The sequence below is a fragment of the Ptychodera flava genome, chromosome 18 (genome assembly GCF_041260155.1).
Source record: "Ptychodera flava strain L36383 chromosome 18, AS_Pfla_20210202, whole genome shotgun sequence".
NCBI classification, from domain to species: domain Eukaryota; kingdom Metazoa; phylum Hemichordata; class Enteropneusta; family Ptychoderidae; genus Ptychodera; species Ptychodera flava.
In genome coordinates, this window is record NC_091945.1 from 9,451,583 (window position 1) to 9,466,800 (window position 15,218).

A 15,218-nucleotide genomic window follows, 5' to 3' on the forward strand; every position below is an offset into this window, starting at 1 on the left:
CTAACTGTTGCTTAATTTTCAACATAATATTTGAAATTTTAAGCTGCCTTCAGATCAATTCTACGTAACAGCAACAGTATATTTTGACTAATTGGTGCAAGAATTATTTATTCAAATTAAAAAAGATATGACTTATGAATGTCTTTGTTAGAAATGTTTCAGTAAAAGTGATAAAACAGCTGGATTTCCTTAGTGCATTGTTGTGCAGTAAAAGATGCATACAGCTTTGAATGGCTAGCTACTTATCAGACAGATACCTGGAATCAATGCCTTAACATCTTAGAGAGCAGGCTGTACCATAGTTGCCATACACTTTACTCAACAGTCTAATGGCCTGTCAGGTTTTAGATCATTGTGGAATGACTGTGTCTAAATTCAGTGCAGAAGCTTCACATGATCACCTCACTTTTTGAATAACTTTGGATATTTCTACTTCTAGCGGAAAAACATACTTGCTGGCAATCTGTTAGTGTGTTTGCTGGTGTAAATTGTTAAAAAATAAAATAGGTAACTTACATTGAAGTGTAAATTTGACACAAAAATTAGAAAACAAAAAAGAAAAAAGATAGAGAAGCTAACAGAAAAATTTATTGGTTTTATGATAGTCCTTTTGTACTACTGTCACGTATGCGTGACCCCAGGAAAAAAATTAGCATATCTATTTATAGACATCAGTGCAGTGCATAGACAGGTGGTGCATCAGTGTAAAATAATTAAAATTCATAACAACTATATTCGTACCACATTTAATAAATGAATTTTAAAAGAATTGTTAGCTTTTGACTTGCAATGAATGTGAAATGTGAACCAAAAAATAAACAGAATTGACAGGACAGCAAGCAAACAAACAACTTTTTGATAAAAATAAGGGTGTTTGATATTCATCATGTTCAACTACATTTAAAAAAAATATTTTATTAGTTTTATCTGAATTATTTGCATATTTTTTCTTACACACTTAAAATTAAAGATAGCCAATAAATACTCAAATCAGATGATAAGGGTACCATTTTTTGATCTGATTATACATTGAAAATAATCTGACATTAAGATTGGAAAAAGGGAGTCACAGTTGTAAGACTAGCAAGTTTGACTGTAAGGTCATAAGTATTCATTTCCTATCACCAAGGTCAGACATTATTACCTCACTGATAATCCAAACAGGTTGAGAGTGCATTAACCTGGTGCATTGACTGCGCCGTGTCACTGAATACAGAAATACAAGAACATCTGTTGAACCCTGCTACAAAAAAAATCCCATCTCATGCAAGTGACATTTTAACATGCCGTTCACATCCCTCTGATTAATCAAATATTGTCAGCTTCAGACACGACTTGTTTTCACCTTGTAGCAGTAGACGATAGCGTATCATTCTGATACAATACTGCAGGATGTGATAACTCGGAATTCAAGATGAATTCTCCACTTCCTATCAGAAATATGGTATTATTCTTCACATGACTGGAGATGCCTCAAGCTGATAACAGCTGAACATGGAGTGTGCATTACAAATGCAGAACTCATCGTACCACCATATCAATAGATAATGTTAATAGCTATCACGCTTTCCGTGCATATAGATATAAAACCCTGTGAAAGTTAACTATTAAAAAACCCTGCCGTAAGTATCTCCTAGGGACAAGAAAACCAATTTAGTATTTTGATCGATACAGGGATATGTAAAATTACCTATGTTTGCGATGGTACAATGTGATATGGATGTTTTCTGCGGCTACTAATTAGCTGTGAGATCAAACTGTTTACAATGTACTTTCTGATGAATGGCCTTCATTAAACATTCGCAGCTGTTACAAAAGATGCAATGTTGCATACATTTCCATAACAGCATCTCTTCCTTTCATATTCCCCAGAAAGACAACTTAGAAATGATCATTTTATCAATGTCGACTTCTGCATTTCCATAGTCTTCTGAAATTAATTTTCACATAGTATATAGACATAGTACCACCACACATAAGTATTTCATTAGATGTAAACATACAGGAACATATTTGTTGATCACCAACACTGAATTCTGGTTGGTGCTGACATTGGTAGGTCAGCTAAGCGACACAGTTTATCTTTGGACAGACATACAATTCTGGTCAATGGTGATATTTTCTCAGTTTTTTCAACTGATAATTTGAACGCTCCAATCCAAAGACATAAACTGAAGCAGTGCTTACATTTATTTTAATTAACTGATCCTTTGGCAAATAAACAATTGCAGAAACTGTAAATGCAAACACATATGCAGAGCTTTATATCTTGGTCTAACAATGAAAAAATACAGGGACAAAATTTCAAAAGTTAATTCAAAGTTTTCACTGTAAGTATCTTTAGTAGCCCTGGAGCATGGACGTACAGTATGCCTATGTTAGGAACATGATCCAAATAATAACACTTGAAATTACCATCTAAAGTATTGATGAATTGAAATAAAATCACATTCGCTCTGAAAATAGTGATTCAAATATAATATGGCTTCTCTTTGGAAGATATTTGAGTCTGATTAAATCAATGGTGTACCGTCTCACTACTAGCTTTGAATATTGACAGGTGTATGGTGATGGAAGGTATCATGATAAAATTTATCATGTGACCATGGTCATGTGATCATCTCTGTCCAATCGGTACAACTGGTTACGCCATAATTACCTGCCTGATTGTTTTAACAGATCATATTACTTGAGCACTGTCTGGACCAATTTTACCTCAAATTATACAATAGAACAAGGCTGCAAAGCAATTTTGTTGAATCTCATTTCCTTTCATTACATTGGTACCAGTCACTGACTGATACCAATAACCATCTGTTCAGTTCACACATTAATTTCACACACCACCATCACGTGAAATATACTGCTACATCCAAATTCATTCAGAGGAGGATTTTTTCTCAGCTTACACATTTTTGACACTTAAGAAGTCACAGAACAGTAAGTTAGTAAAATAAATCACACTAAAAAGACCGCTTTTAAAGTACCATGTATGTGGCGGTTATAATGAATTATGTTGGCTCTAATAGAGACGTACCGGTATGTCTGCTGTTGCACTCTGATAAACTGCTCAAGAACTGAAACTGAAGGGTATACCATAATATTTGATTTTAAAACAAAACACATCTGGGACAAAAACAGTAAAGATTGTATTATTATGTAAGGTCTAGGATGTAAAGGTAATTTTAATTTTTTGAAGTTTTCATGGCCAACATAGTGTTGACAACAAAAACACTGATTAAACCACTAGAAACTGTTGTCCAATTGTTGAGTGAAGTCCCTGAACACACTGCAGTACATTTGCATGCATCGTAAAACCCAGCAACTAGCCAGGGTTCTGTTCTGACTGTTACCAGTACAATGTATGACCCTACTCATGCAACTTGTTGTCTTTGATAATAGTCCGTCCTTGGAATAACCATAATTATTCCCGTTGATGGGAAGCAGCATCTGTCTGGATCAACAATGAACAATATTTTTACAAACACTACAGACACAGTGACCTCGCTGTTGAGTCCCAGGCATGTAAATATTGGCCATAATAAATATAACAATTGTTTAAACTTTCCAGCAGGCTTGATATGAGGGTCAAACAGAAAGTAATGACACTCCAATTGACCAAAACATTTTAACTACAATTGTAATCAAATATTGTAATGTTGTTTTTTTGACATTACAATGTAAATTTCTCGTTTCTCCATCATATCAGTGCTGATATTCTGAAAAGCATTCAGATTTGACCGTAATGAATAACCGAGTCATACAGCTTGTCTAAAAAAAGGCAGTAAAAAGTTATATTCAGATTTTTTATCCCTTCTTGATAATCAAGCCATTTCAGTCCCATATCTAACTTTGCTATTAAAAAACAAAAAGCATAATTATTGATATTGAATTTCTAAAATTTTGAAAATACTGCATCTCCTCTGATTAACAATAGGTAGCATATGAATTCCATGTTGTTTTTCGTTTCTTTTTTCAACAAATGAACATGCAATATGGATCTTTGCAACATCAACACTTCAAGTCAATGGCACTGCAAACTATAATAAGATGTTCCCCTGGCTGTTGAAAAATCCCCTGGTATGGAACAAAATGTGTCCCTAAATTAACACATGTATGTGTCCTGCACCAACATAGTGTAAAAATAGCACATGTACAAATGTCTGGCTCTCCAACAAAATTTTCAGCAAATAACACTATTATTTCCACACAAAATCAATGTTTCGGTGTGATTTTCCATAATTCCTAGATAAAAATAAATATTAAATGGATGAGTCAACAACAAACAAAACACAAATGAGAAAAAAGTAAGATGGAAAGTCAACAATTAGATCATCACAAAATCATTTAAAATGTTGATGGCACAGATCATGTGATCATACAATTTTGACCAATGAGAGCTCAATAATGAAATAAATTATTCAGTAAAACCACTGTTGCATATTGCAATCCTTGAAATATTATTTATCAATCTAAGTATACACAAGAATGGACTTCAACTTGAATTCTCATGAATTCAGAATAATACAGGCCATGATTTCACAGAGTCCAGCATGTTCAGTGAAGATAGATCATGTGTACTGCTGACCAGAGATGATAACCAAATTGCATCTCCACTTAGTGTCTCTTAAAATAGCAATTTACCATATGCTGCTGATGCTGGCGTGAAAATGTTGGCATACAGCTAGTTCTATTGACTGATCTGCAATGGTTTTTCATTTTAGCTTTTGCTTGGTGGCAAATAATTTGAGGTTTAGTTCAGTAAATGTTGCTTACGTTTAATGCATAAAGTTTGGTTCTAAAATCCTGTGACACCACATGTCTGTTGAGGAGGTCAGACCACACCAGTGATAACAATGTGGCTGGACCTGGCATTGGTTTGTGATAGCTTAGTACACTCACACTACGAATTACGCTATCCTGTGTATTGCAAACATTGTTATTATTGTACACATGACTTAAAGAAATATTCTGGACTTTGAAACTGGAATAATATATATAACGTTCTGGAATTTGGACTAGAAACTTGCTCTTTTACTGCAAGCACACTGCCTTTTCTGTAGGAGCAATATCTTTGATGCTAAATTCAACAACAAACGTTCATGACTGTACATGAATGCAATCTGAGAAATTAAATCAAGTTTTGTGATCTTTCTATTGTGATTGTGATTGCAAACATCAAAATATTTCTATGATTTATATCACTAAAATGACATTCACTACAATCCCTGTCCCATTATCTGTCAGAGAGAGATCTATAGACCTTATGGTGCACTGAAATAGAGAACCCGGAGTTGTGGGTTAAGATAAAAATAAATACAACTTTCAATAAAATACCACGCCTGTGTTCAAAATCAAAGAGTCAGAAGCAAAGATGACATTGAAAGACAAGAAAGTACAATAATACTATGAAGATCACTTGATATTTCTTTATCTTTGTTGATCATCCCTTGAATTTGAAAACATTATTCAAATTTTTAATGACCTATGTTATATGGGAATATACACTTGTAAAAGAAAATATTTTTATGCATCAATGTCAAGAATATTTAAAAAACTATTGTGGTCTTAATCAAGCAAACATATGTAAAATGAAAATTGTAAAAGAATTATGGGTTGACAGAGAACCAATATTTTACATGCATGATTTCCATTTATAACCACGCTCTGAAAATGTGGTCAAATGGCATGGTATATGAACAGCTGTGCTCTGTGGTGTACAATCCTAAAATAATACTTTTTATTGAGAATGAATATTCCACGATTGCTGTTAGATATTACATTTAATCTCCAATTTACAAATATGTAAAACACATATAACTACCATGTTTTCCAAAAATAAAGTTTGCCATTGAAGTTACGTTCAAACTGCTGAAAATTAGAAAATATTTCAAAACTTTAAATTCATAGTCTATGATAAAGCAAACATTAACAATGCTGGCGACAGCAGCCTACGATATGTACAGTGCATTGGGATATAAATAAATGTATTCTTTGTCACGCAGCTAAATCCCCAGGTCTGTATGTGACTTCCCGGGAAGTTATACACGAGTTTGGCTGGTATACACACTACCACACCCACACCAGGTAATATATCCGATGGCCTTGTTGCTCTATTTTAGGCTGGGAGAGATGAGAGCCTGGACAAGAGCAGACGAGGCAGTTTTCTAAATGATGCTGAACAGATTTCGCAAAATAAGTTTTTTCTGGATGGATTGTCTTTCATTGTATTATAATTCTGGGTAAAATCTAGGTTGACTCTACGTCGAGGAAGGAATCTCGAGAGCAACCTGTTGCAGCATGTAATTGCAATGCAGTGTTCAATGAGTGTGTACGTGTACTGGATGCGGAGACCAATCTACGTGCATCTCCAAATCGCCGATGATGGATGCGAACACAGAACAACAATGACACTCACCGAAGTTTGCGATCACGCGCTTTCCATCCTTCACAAGCTTTGTGAGATCATCTTCAGTGAGTACATTCGGTAGATCTGCCGTTAGTACCAGCACTGCAGACGTCCAGACCACGAGTAGCGAAAGCGCGACTTTGAAATTCGCCGCCGCCATGTTGTAGTGTTGATGTCCTGATGATTAGCTGGCGTTGGCGACGCATGCTCAATGCGGCGATCAGGTCTTTGACCTTTGTGACGTGTAAATACAAATGGAAAAGTTGAAGGAATATCAAAAAGCCAGCAGTGACCATGATATTTGCTGGTACAAACAAAAATATCATTACACAAACGCTTACAGCAGCAAGTTATATTGGGAACTCACTTAATAGTCAAAATGAATCGATGTATGGAGCACTGCCCCCTGCGAGCGACCCGCTATACTATGCATATAAAACAAAACTGTGTCCTTTGAAAAGGGATTTTGACATTTTGAATTCTTTTTAGCATTTCAGGAACATCTGCGTTCGAGATGATTACGCGCATTTTAAGTTTTTAAGCGCTAAACTCCCTTCACAATGTTTACTGCTCTAAAAAGTAAATAAGTGACTGCTGAAAGAGAGAGAGAGAGAGAGAGAGAGAGAGAGAGAGAGAGAGAGGGAGAGGGGGGCTTGTACTTTTAACAGGGAGGGAGGAAACAAACATACAATTTGATTACTACCTAATAAAAAAATTAAAATAAAATAAAGTGAAAACACAAATTAGGCCAAAGTAATTAAATTCTTTGTTTTGCGTCCCCACCCGCTTAGGTTTTTAAAGTTTTCATGAACAACACACACAATGTATTAGAATAGGAAATTGTGATAGTATGATACATTAGGGACTGGTGGATTTGTTTGAGGGCGGTGGGTTATTTTTTGTGGATATCAAAAAGTGATTGATTTCCTTCGGAAAAAACAGGATTATCCAAGTGGAGCACCCCGAAGAAACTGAACAGTACATAAGAAGGCTATATAGAAACACGGTGTACCTCTGTATAAAAATCTTACAATGCATGTCAACTAGCAATGCCTGTGATGTAACACTACAGGCTTTCCCTGGCTTCGATATTATCTACGACAAGCGAGATAAGCTCACTACAGATATCGAATCAGCTGTGATGCAAGATAGTCTGTTTAGGAGCTCGATCATAAAAGTTAGCGCCCTAGAAATGTAATTCCTTAGTTTGGGGGGAAGATTCCAATTCATTTTGCGTCCGTCAAAATTACAATGATGATCCTGCTGTGACAAATAATTGACCTTGAAACCATAACAAATACGATATTTTAATTGCAACACATGAAATCGCTCAGTAAGTCTTTACCCCGCGTAATGACCTGTCTATTGCACAATTATGAAACGCGTCTTTTTGACATTTTAAACACATTTGTACCAGGAAAAATCATGATAGTTCGACACTTTCTGAACTATCTTCACGCGGTTCACGTGCTGTCCTGCTATGAAGAAAGTTGAACTATAACTATTCGTTGTCAAACCTAAGTCTTTTTGGAACTTTGAAAAAGTGTAAACGTGTAACATTAGTTTTTCTATAACTTTTGTATAAATTTTGCATAACATGTGCGTTCAGGACAGGTTGTATTAAAGGGACAAAGTCGGCCATTTTTCATGAATTTTGTTTGAGGCAAGATACTACTTATATTGGTTGACATGTTGAAAGATAATGAATGAATGGGTGACCTTGCATATATTCGACTACGGTTTTAAACACGATACATGAAACCATCGCGAAAATGAATTAATGGTCATGACCATTAATTCATTCTCGCGATGGTTTCAGTTAATATGTCTAAATCCAGGATCGAATATTTGCATTGTCACCAATTCATTCAGCATCTTTCAACATGTCAAACAATTTAAGTAGTATCTTGTATCAAACAAAATTCATGAAAAATGGCCGACTTTTGTCCCTTTAAAGTTTTTCAGACATGGTAAGACACAGTTTTCTATGAACCAATTTCGCATTGTAAGTTAGAATGCGCCTCGAAAGTGGAAGACTTAAACTTTTTCTCAAACTTTCCTCAAGAAATATTTCACCCATTCTCTTTCTTGCAAATGTTAGTACTAGAGAAAGAGATAACCCAAGATTTACCGATTTTTAAAATTCAAAATGGCCGCCATCTCTCTACGCAGAAAAATAAAACTTTCGAATTTCGAAAAACTAAGCCGGTGAAAAGTTTTCTTACACCATGAGCTTTGAAATGAAGACTCACAAGAGTGGTGTATCAGGAATTGTAAAAGATTTCGGGTCCGAATATCTGTCCCCGAGGCGCGTTCTATACCCTGGGGAAATTTGTTTTGAGGGGTGACTTGACACCAAACTATACCGACAGACACTTTTCTTTAACTTTGTTGGTGTGCCGCTTGAGAGAACCCATTTGAAGCTTTTAGAATAAAGTGAAGATTTCACCGTCTTAATAGTTTTTGGAAAATCAATTTACTTCTATTTGAAGCTTTTAGAATAAACTGAAGATTTCACCGTCTTAATTGTTTTGGAAAATCGGTTTACTTTTAATTTACCAGAGATAACAAGGGTATTGCAGCCATTTTGAATTTTTGATTATAATATCGGTAGATAACTTTCAGGTAACCTGTTTTCTCTGGTACCAAAGTTTGAAGGGTTACCCCAGATTTTCATACTTGATTTTGAAAGAGAATGATTTAAATTTTAAAGCTTCCTTCAGGTAAGCTTGAGCAAAGGCTTGTCGAACACGCCTGTACAATATGTTTATAATTTATTGGTGACATGTGAAAATACATTGAAAGTACAATGTTGATATTGGAAATGAATACTTGGCGTTTCAATCCATGCTATAGAGAGTAATACAAGACGAACTCTTGTTAAGTTTGTACACAGAACAATAGTATCATAGAAGATATCAACAGTTGCAGCTTCTGTCCTCAAAAGTTCTTCTAGTTGATTTTCCTATGGAAATTCAACGTCATTCATACTACGAAATAAAAGTCATGAAATGCAATGAAATATTTCCATACATTTTTTAGAGACATTTTATGATACAACAATGCTTTTTGTTGAACTATAAGCCTACCCATCAAACTTTGGAATCTGAAAAATATTTTCAGATCACTCGATACCAAGTGCACACTGTGATGACCGTTAAACCCTCTTTTACTACTCCTATCAACTCTCACCAAGTAGCAAAATTATTAATTAAAATAACAAGATCTCAATTATGAATACAAAGCATATTTGCGACAAATGCAAAAAGACGCAAATTACATTACGTTCCTTCATTAAGTGTTGACTACCTTCATCATTCTTAATACAATTCAAAATATTCTTGTTTTCTTCAAAACTTCGTGAACATCCTCGTAATATGTACTTGGCAAGGATTAAATGCCTTCAGGGGGTGACTCACCCCACTGACATAGCGTGGTCACTGTTAACTGTATTTACACCGATTCACGGGTATTTTCGGAGTTTTCACGTCATAGTTAGAAAACTAATTAGTATTTTGAGTAAACGAAAATGGCTAGGTACACTGGACACACGAAACTGAGGACCATTTGTAATTTTCATTTCGCCAAATTTCCCTCGTGTGCCAAATAGGGGTGAGTGTCGGGTTACACCATAGACAAATAGACACAGATTTGCAACGGGTATTGTTCAAGGCGTGAAGCGGTTACGTAAGTCATCCATGTTCGCCTCGCCTCAGGTATCTCTCGCCTCGCTTTTCCGAAGAGTGCCGACCATGTACCCTTCGGTATTTCCGGATTTTCGCCAATTTTTAAGCGAAAGTATGTTCGGCAAAGTTTGTGTTGTTGTTGTCATGTGGTGCTGAGCGGAATCGGCGTGCTGGCGAAAACGGGAAAGTTTTTAGCTTCGGGAAAGTGAGTTTTACCATTTAAAAAATTCCTCTCACATTTTTATGAATATATAATGACTGTGTTTCAACCAAATTTGAAAATCTTCTATCGATACTGTCTGGTTTTACTCAATGGTTTACGGTCATCATACCGTCTTTTACACGTGCGTCAAGGAAGGACATGTTTATGAAACTGCTGGCGTGTTATGTTTTTATTGGCGTGAAGCAGTGTTTCTGCCCTGAGAGCTCACAAACTATCTATGGTTGCTACGCGACTGGCAACATGATGCCATGTCGTCGTATTTTTCATATAATCTCGTGCAATTATCAACCACAAACAAAGTCTCCAAAAAGTTTAACACCTTTGAAGCTCATTTTAATATGAAAAGGCAATAGTCTACCGAGATGACCATGGAACAAAAGGCATGCCGCGTTGCCAGTCTGTCCATCTTTGTCTGTGGTTACACGTACATCGGCTATCAACCTAAGACACGATCGTCCCGCGGGGACGGAGAAATCGGCATTGATGTCACCTGATAGAAAATGTTATAAGCCTATTAAGAAGAGTGATGTTACTTCTACAACTCTCCAAAGAAAGTATGTAAAGTTCTATCCCGGAAAATACCATTTTGCTGGATAATTTGTTCCGTCAATAGAATTTGGCTGGGGGGGGGGGGCACAGGCGATTAAAAGCACTGCGTAAAATTGCGAGATATCGCGAAACGACGGGAAAATCGCATTTTTTCGTGAAAAATATGAATTTTTAGCATCCAATTTGTGCACTTCCGTACTCTTGATCGTACAGGGGCCAAAAACCGAATCCTTCTGCAATCTGGTATTCGTCACTGAGAACAGCGGACCGAAAAATCTGGGGTGTGACAGTGTGCAACCCGCGAACTTTTTATTATATTGTAGTAATAATACTAGCAGGTTCTATTTTCTTCGTTCTTGCAGAAAATGCGGACAAATATTTATTTTTGCAAATTAATGAAAGGAATATGACGTTCAGTGATCAGTGCTATTGCATACTAAAATCTCAAATATTCTGCTTGTCAAGACAGCCAATGCCAAATGGCAATTGCTATTTTTGAAAACTGAATTCTTATCCGGACTTATAAAATCGTTTTGTAGCATAAAAAATATTCAGAGTAAGAGCAACTTCAAGTGCGTACGAACTATTTGGAATTAAAACAACGAACATTTCACCTGCGGTACCTGCTTGCCCCGTAAGCTTATCGTGATCAATCGCGGATCGCGACTCTGATGGAAATTCAGTTCCGTTCCTTATTCGAAGCTAAACCAGTCAATAATTGTTTTCAATCCGTCTTATATGGAGACAAAACAATTTCACGCACTTCCGCCAACTTGAAAACTTTGAGGGAGAAATCAACTTGTGAAAACAGTCGATCGATCTTACGGTACACTGCAATCCGCTACATCATGAGGAGCAGATGTACACTGTATACTTAAAGCGGCTGATATGGGGCCCGTTCTGGTCAAAATTATGTTTTATAAATTTTAGTATGTTAGATTTAATTTTATGTAGACTGGAATTAATTTACTAGCCCCTCGAATTAATTGTATCTTTCTTTTAATTAATTTTTATATGCTTTAATTAATTTTGTGTAGTCATACCGAATTAATTTTATGTGTTTCAATTAATTATTTTTGCTCATCTTTGCTGTAATTAATTTTATGTAGTCTAGAATTAATTTTGCTAACATTTCAAATTATTTATATGTTTTTTATGTGCCGGAATTAATTTTATGTAGTCTAGAATTAATTTTGCTAACATTTCAAATTATTTATATGTTTTTTTATGTGCCGGAATTAATTTTATGTAGTCTAGATTTAATATATTAATTCCTTCAATTAATTTTGAGTTCAAAATGTTTTCACGTGCTGCAATTAATTGAATGTGTGCTAGAATTAATTTCTACTAGGGCCTAATGTCTTGAATTAATTTTGTGTTCGGTCGAAATAATTATGTGTTCGCTCGAATTAATTATGTCTTTGAGCGAATTAATTTTATGTGTTCGCTCGAATTAATTTTATGTGTTTGCTCGAATTAATTATATGTGTTTGCTCGAATTATTTTCGGCCGATCCCACAGTCCTTTGCGCACGCTTTCTTAAATCAATATGGCGGCTCCCGACCGGAGTGGTTTATTCAGGCGTTCGAACCGTGATCTGTGAAAATGGAAATCAATACAATAAAGTGATCACAAAAACTTTTGTAGTGTCTCCTGTCTGAGGGATCGTGTATGTGATTGCCCATAGAGCGAAGCCTGACCAATTTTGTGTTTACGTCAGACGTGAACGTTCACCCTTTCTATCGGGCTTTGCCAATCATCGTGTACTGAAGTGTAGTGCAGTGTACCGTAAGCGTACGCAGCATTCGAAAATGAAATCTGCCGAACAGATATCTACGAATATGAAAACCAATAAAGAACTTATAATAACAATGACCACCAGGAAATGTCTCCAAGCTTGATTACTGTCAAATGTCCCTAATTACAAATACAGCATTCGGCAGTTTCACCTCTATCTGTATATGTATACAGATAGACACAGCGCTTACACACTGTCGCTACGCGAAGCCGGCCTGTATACCGGAGGAGAAAACAGGCCGGCTTCGCGTACATGTATAGCGACAGTTTCTCTGTGTCTATCTGTATATAGGCCTATATACAGAGAGGTGAAATTGCCGAATGCTATATTTGTAATTAGGGACATTTCACAGTAATCAAGCTTGGAGACATTTCCTGGTGGTCATTGTTAAGTTCTTTATTTGTTTTCATATTCGTAGATATCTGTTCAGCAGATTTCATTTTCGCCTTGAATGCTGCGTTCGCTCACAGTACAATGCACTACACTACAGTACACGATGATTGGCAAAGCCCGATAGAAAGGGTGAAAACACAAAATTGGTTGGGCTTGGCTCTATGGGCAATCAGATACAAGATCCCTCAGACAGGAGACACCACAAAAGTTTTTGTGATCAGTTTATTGATATCCTTTTTACAGATCACGGTTCGAGCGCGCGCCTGAATAATACCACTCCGGTCGGGAGCCGCCATATTGATTTAAGAAAGTGTGCGCAAAGGACTGTGGGATCGGCCGAAAATAATTCGAGCAAACACATATAATTAATTCGAGCAAACACATAAAATTAATTCGAGCGAACACATATAATTAATTCGCACAAACACACAATTAATTCGAGCGTACACACACATAATTACTTAGACCGAACACAAAATTAATTCAAGACACTGGTAGAAATTAATTCTAGCAAACATTCAACTTGCAGCACGTGAAAACATTTTGAACCCAAAATTAATTGAAGGAATTAATATATTAAATCTAGACTACATAAAATTAATTCCGGCACATAAAATAAATAATTTGAAATGTTAGCAAAATTAATTCTAGACTACATAAAATTAATTACAGCAAAGATAAGCAAAAATAATTAATTGGAACACATAAAATTAATTCGGTATGACTACACAATATTAATTAAAGCATATAAAAATTAATTAAAAGAAAGATACAATTAATTCGAGGTGCTAGTAAATTAATTCCAATCTACATAAAATTAATTCTAACATACTAAAATTAATAAAACATAATTTTGACCAGAACGGGCCCTCATAGGCTGACATACCCCTTTACGATATGTAGTCTGATTAATATTGAAACGATCATACAACATTCGCGTTTTTGCGACATTATAGGCCTAAGTAAACCGCTGAGTACAAAGGAAGGGTACAACGCGCCGTATTTTCGAGCAGACGATCTCAGCTGTGTTTGTTTTTCAGATTTCGTACAAAATCCTACCCGCACGCGGACGGCAAACAAAGAATTTATTTTACGCCGCCTAATGGACAAAAGGAGAACAAAGTCCTTCCATCATGTATATTGGCAACGTCAGCTTGAAGGACTACAAAATAGTACAAGGAGAAGTTTTCCAAATTGTTTCTTCTCTTCACACTCGGTCCGCTCCTGAAAAACAACGATTGAGCGTCAGCGTGCACCAAACCACAACACGTGATGGAGGCACTGTGGTCAAACTGAACGACGTCCATGACCTGTACGGCAAAAATAGGTCAAGGCGATACACGGTGCGATGATTCACAATTCTCAGACCAAGTGCTGAACACCAGGCCAGTCAGGCCATTCACGGAATCAACGGTATGCTAATACAATTCATGACAGACGCGCCTTGCACCGTGTCAGAGGTCATTGCGTAAAACCTACGATATGCAGAAACATACGAAACGAAATGGTCATCTCCACATTATTCTAAATGAGTGCATACGTCTGTTAAGAACACAGCTGCTTCGAGGAAAATTCTCCTGTTACACCAAAAAATTACGTCTCCGGTGGGATTCGAACCCACAGCCTCCGAATGTCATAGCACCACTAGAAGTCCGACGCGCTATCCGTTGCGCCACGGAGACGCCCTTACACGATCATTATTGTCAAACACTTTAAACTAGATGTACAGGATATGCTGTAACATGATCATTTAAAAAAAATCAAGTTTACTCTTCCTTTGTGTAAATTGACAAAGGAGAATTGTCTTGTTTCTCAGAGGTCTCGTCTTGACTTTGCAGAATACCGCTACTCATCCAAACCGACGCTCTGCATGAAAATAATTTGTCGCACTATGATATTTCCACAGAACCCTATATTTAGTTTACAAACAATTTAAATTTTATAAATTTGTTAATTTTATTTCATACTTGAGTTACTGCACCTATAGCTGACATCAAAACCTTACTTCCAATTGGTAAGACATGTGCCTACAGCGGCGTAGAGAGAGAGAAAATATGGCCTTGACAAAATTTGGGAGCTAAATGATACATAGCCCCTTGAAATGTACGACCAATAAATGCATTTAGAAGACAACTGCACTTATATTTTTAGGGAAAAGGG

The 15,218-nt window shown here is 36.2% G+C and overlaps 1 protein-coding gene and 1 non-coding gene across 3 annotated transcripts in view; both read right to left on the bottom strand.

The window, feature by feature from the left end:
* LOC139116797 (protein disulfide-isomerase 1-like) overlaps positions 1 to 6,626 on the bottom strand; it is a 35,178-nt gene extending 28,552 nt beyond the window's left edge. For both annotated transcript variants that reach the window (XM_070679460.1, XM_070679461.1), the window contains exon 1: positions 6,419 to 6,626. In XM_070679460.1, the coding sequence (XP_070535561.1) occupies positions 6,419 to 6,569 (151 nt within the window). In that variant the 5' untranslated portion in view covers positions 6,570 to 6,626. The remainder of the gene's footprint in view (positions 1 to 6,418) is intronic.
* An 8,028-nt stretch (positions 6,627 to 14,654) lies between these two features.
* Positions 14,655 to 14,740, bottom strand: Trnar-ucu (transfer RNA arginine (anticodon UCU)). Its single transcript is given in 2 exon segments — positions 14,655 to 14,690; positions 14,704 to 14,740. It is a non-coding gene; the product is annotated as a tRNA-Arg (tRNA).
* Positions 14,741 to 15,218: the final 478 nt, after the last annotated feature.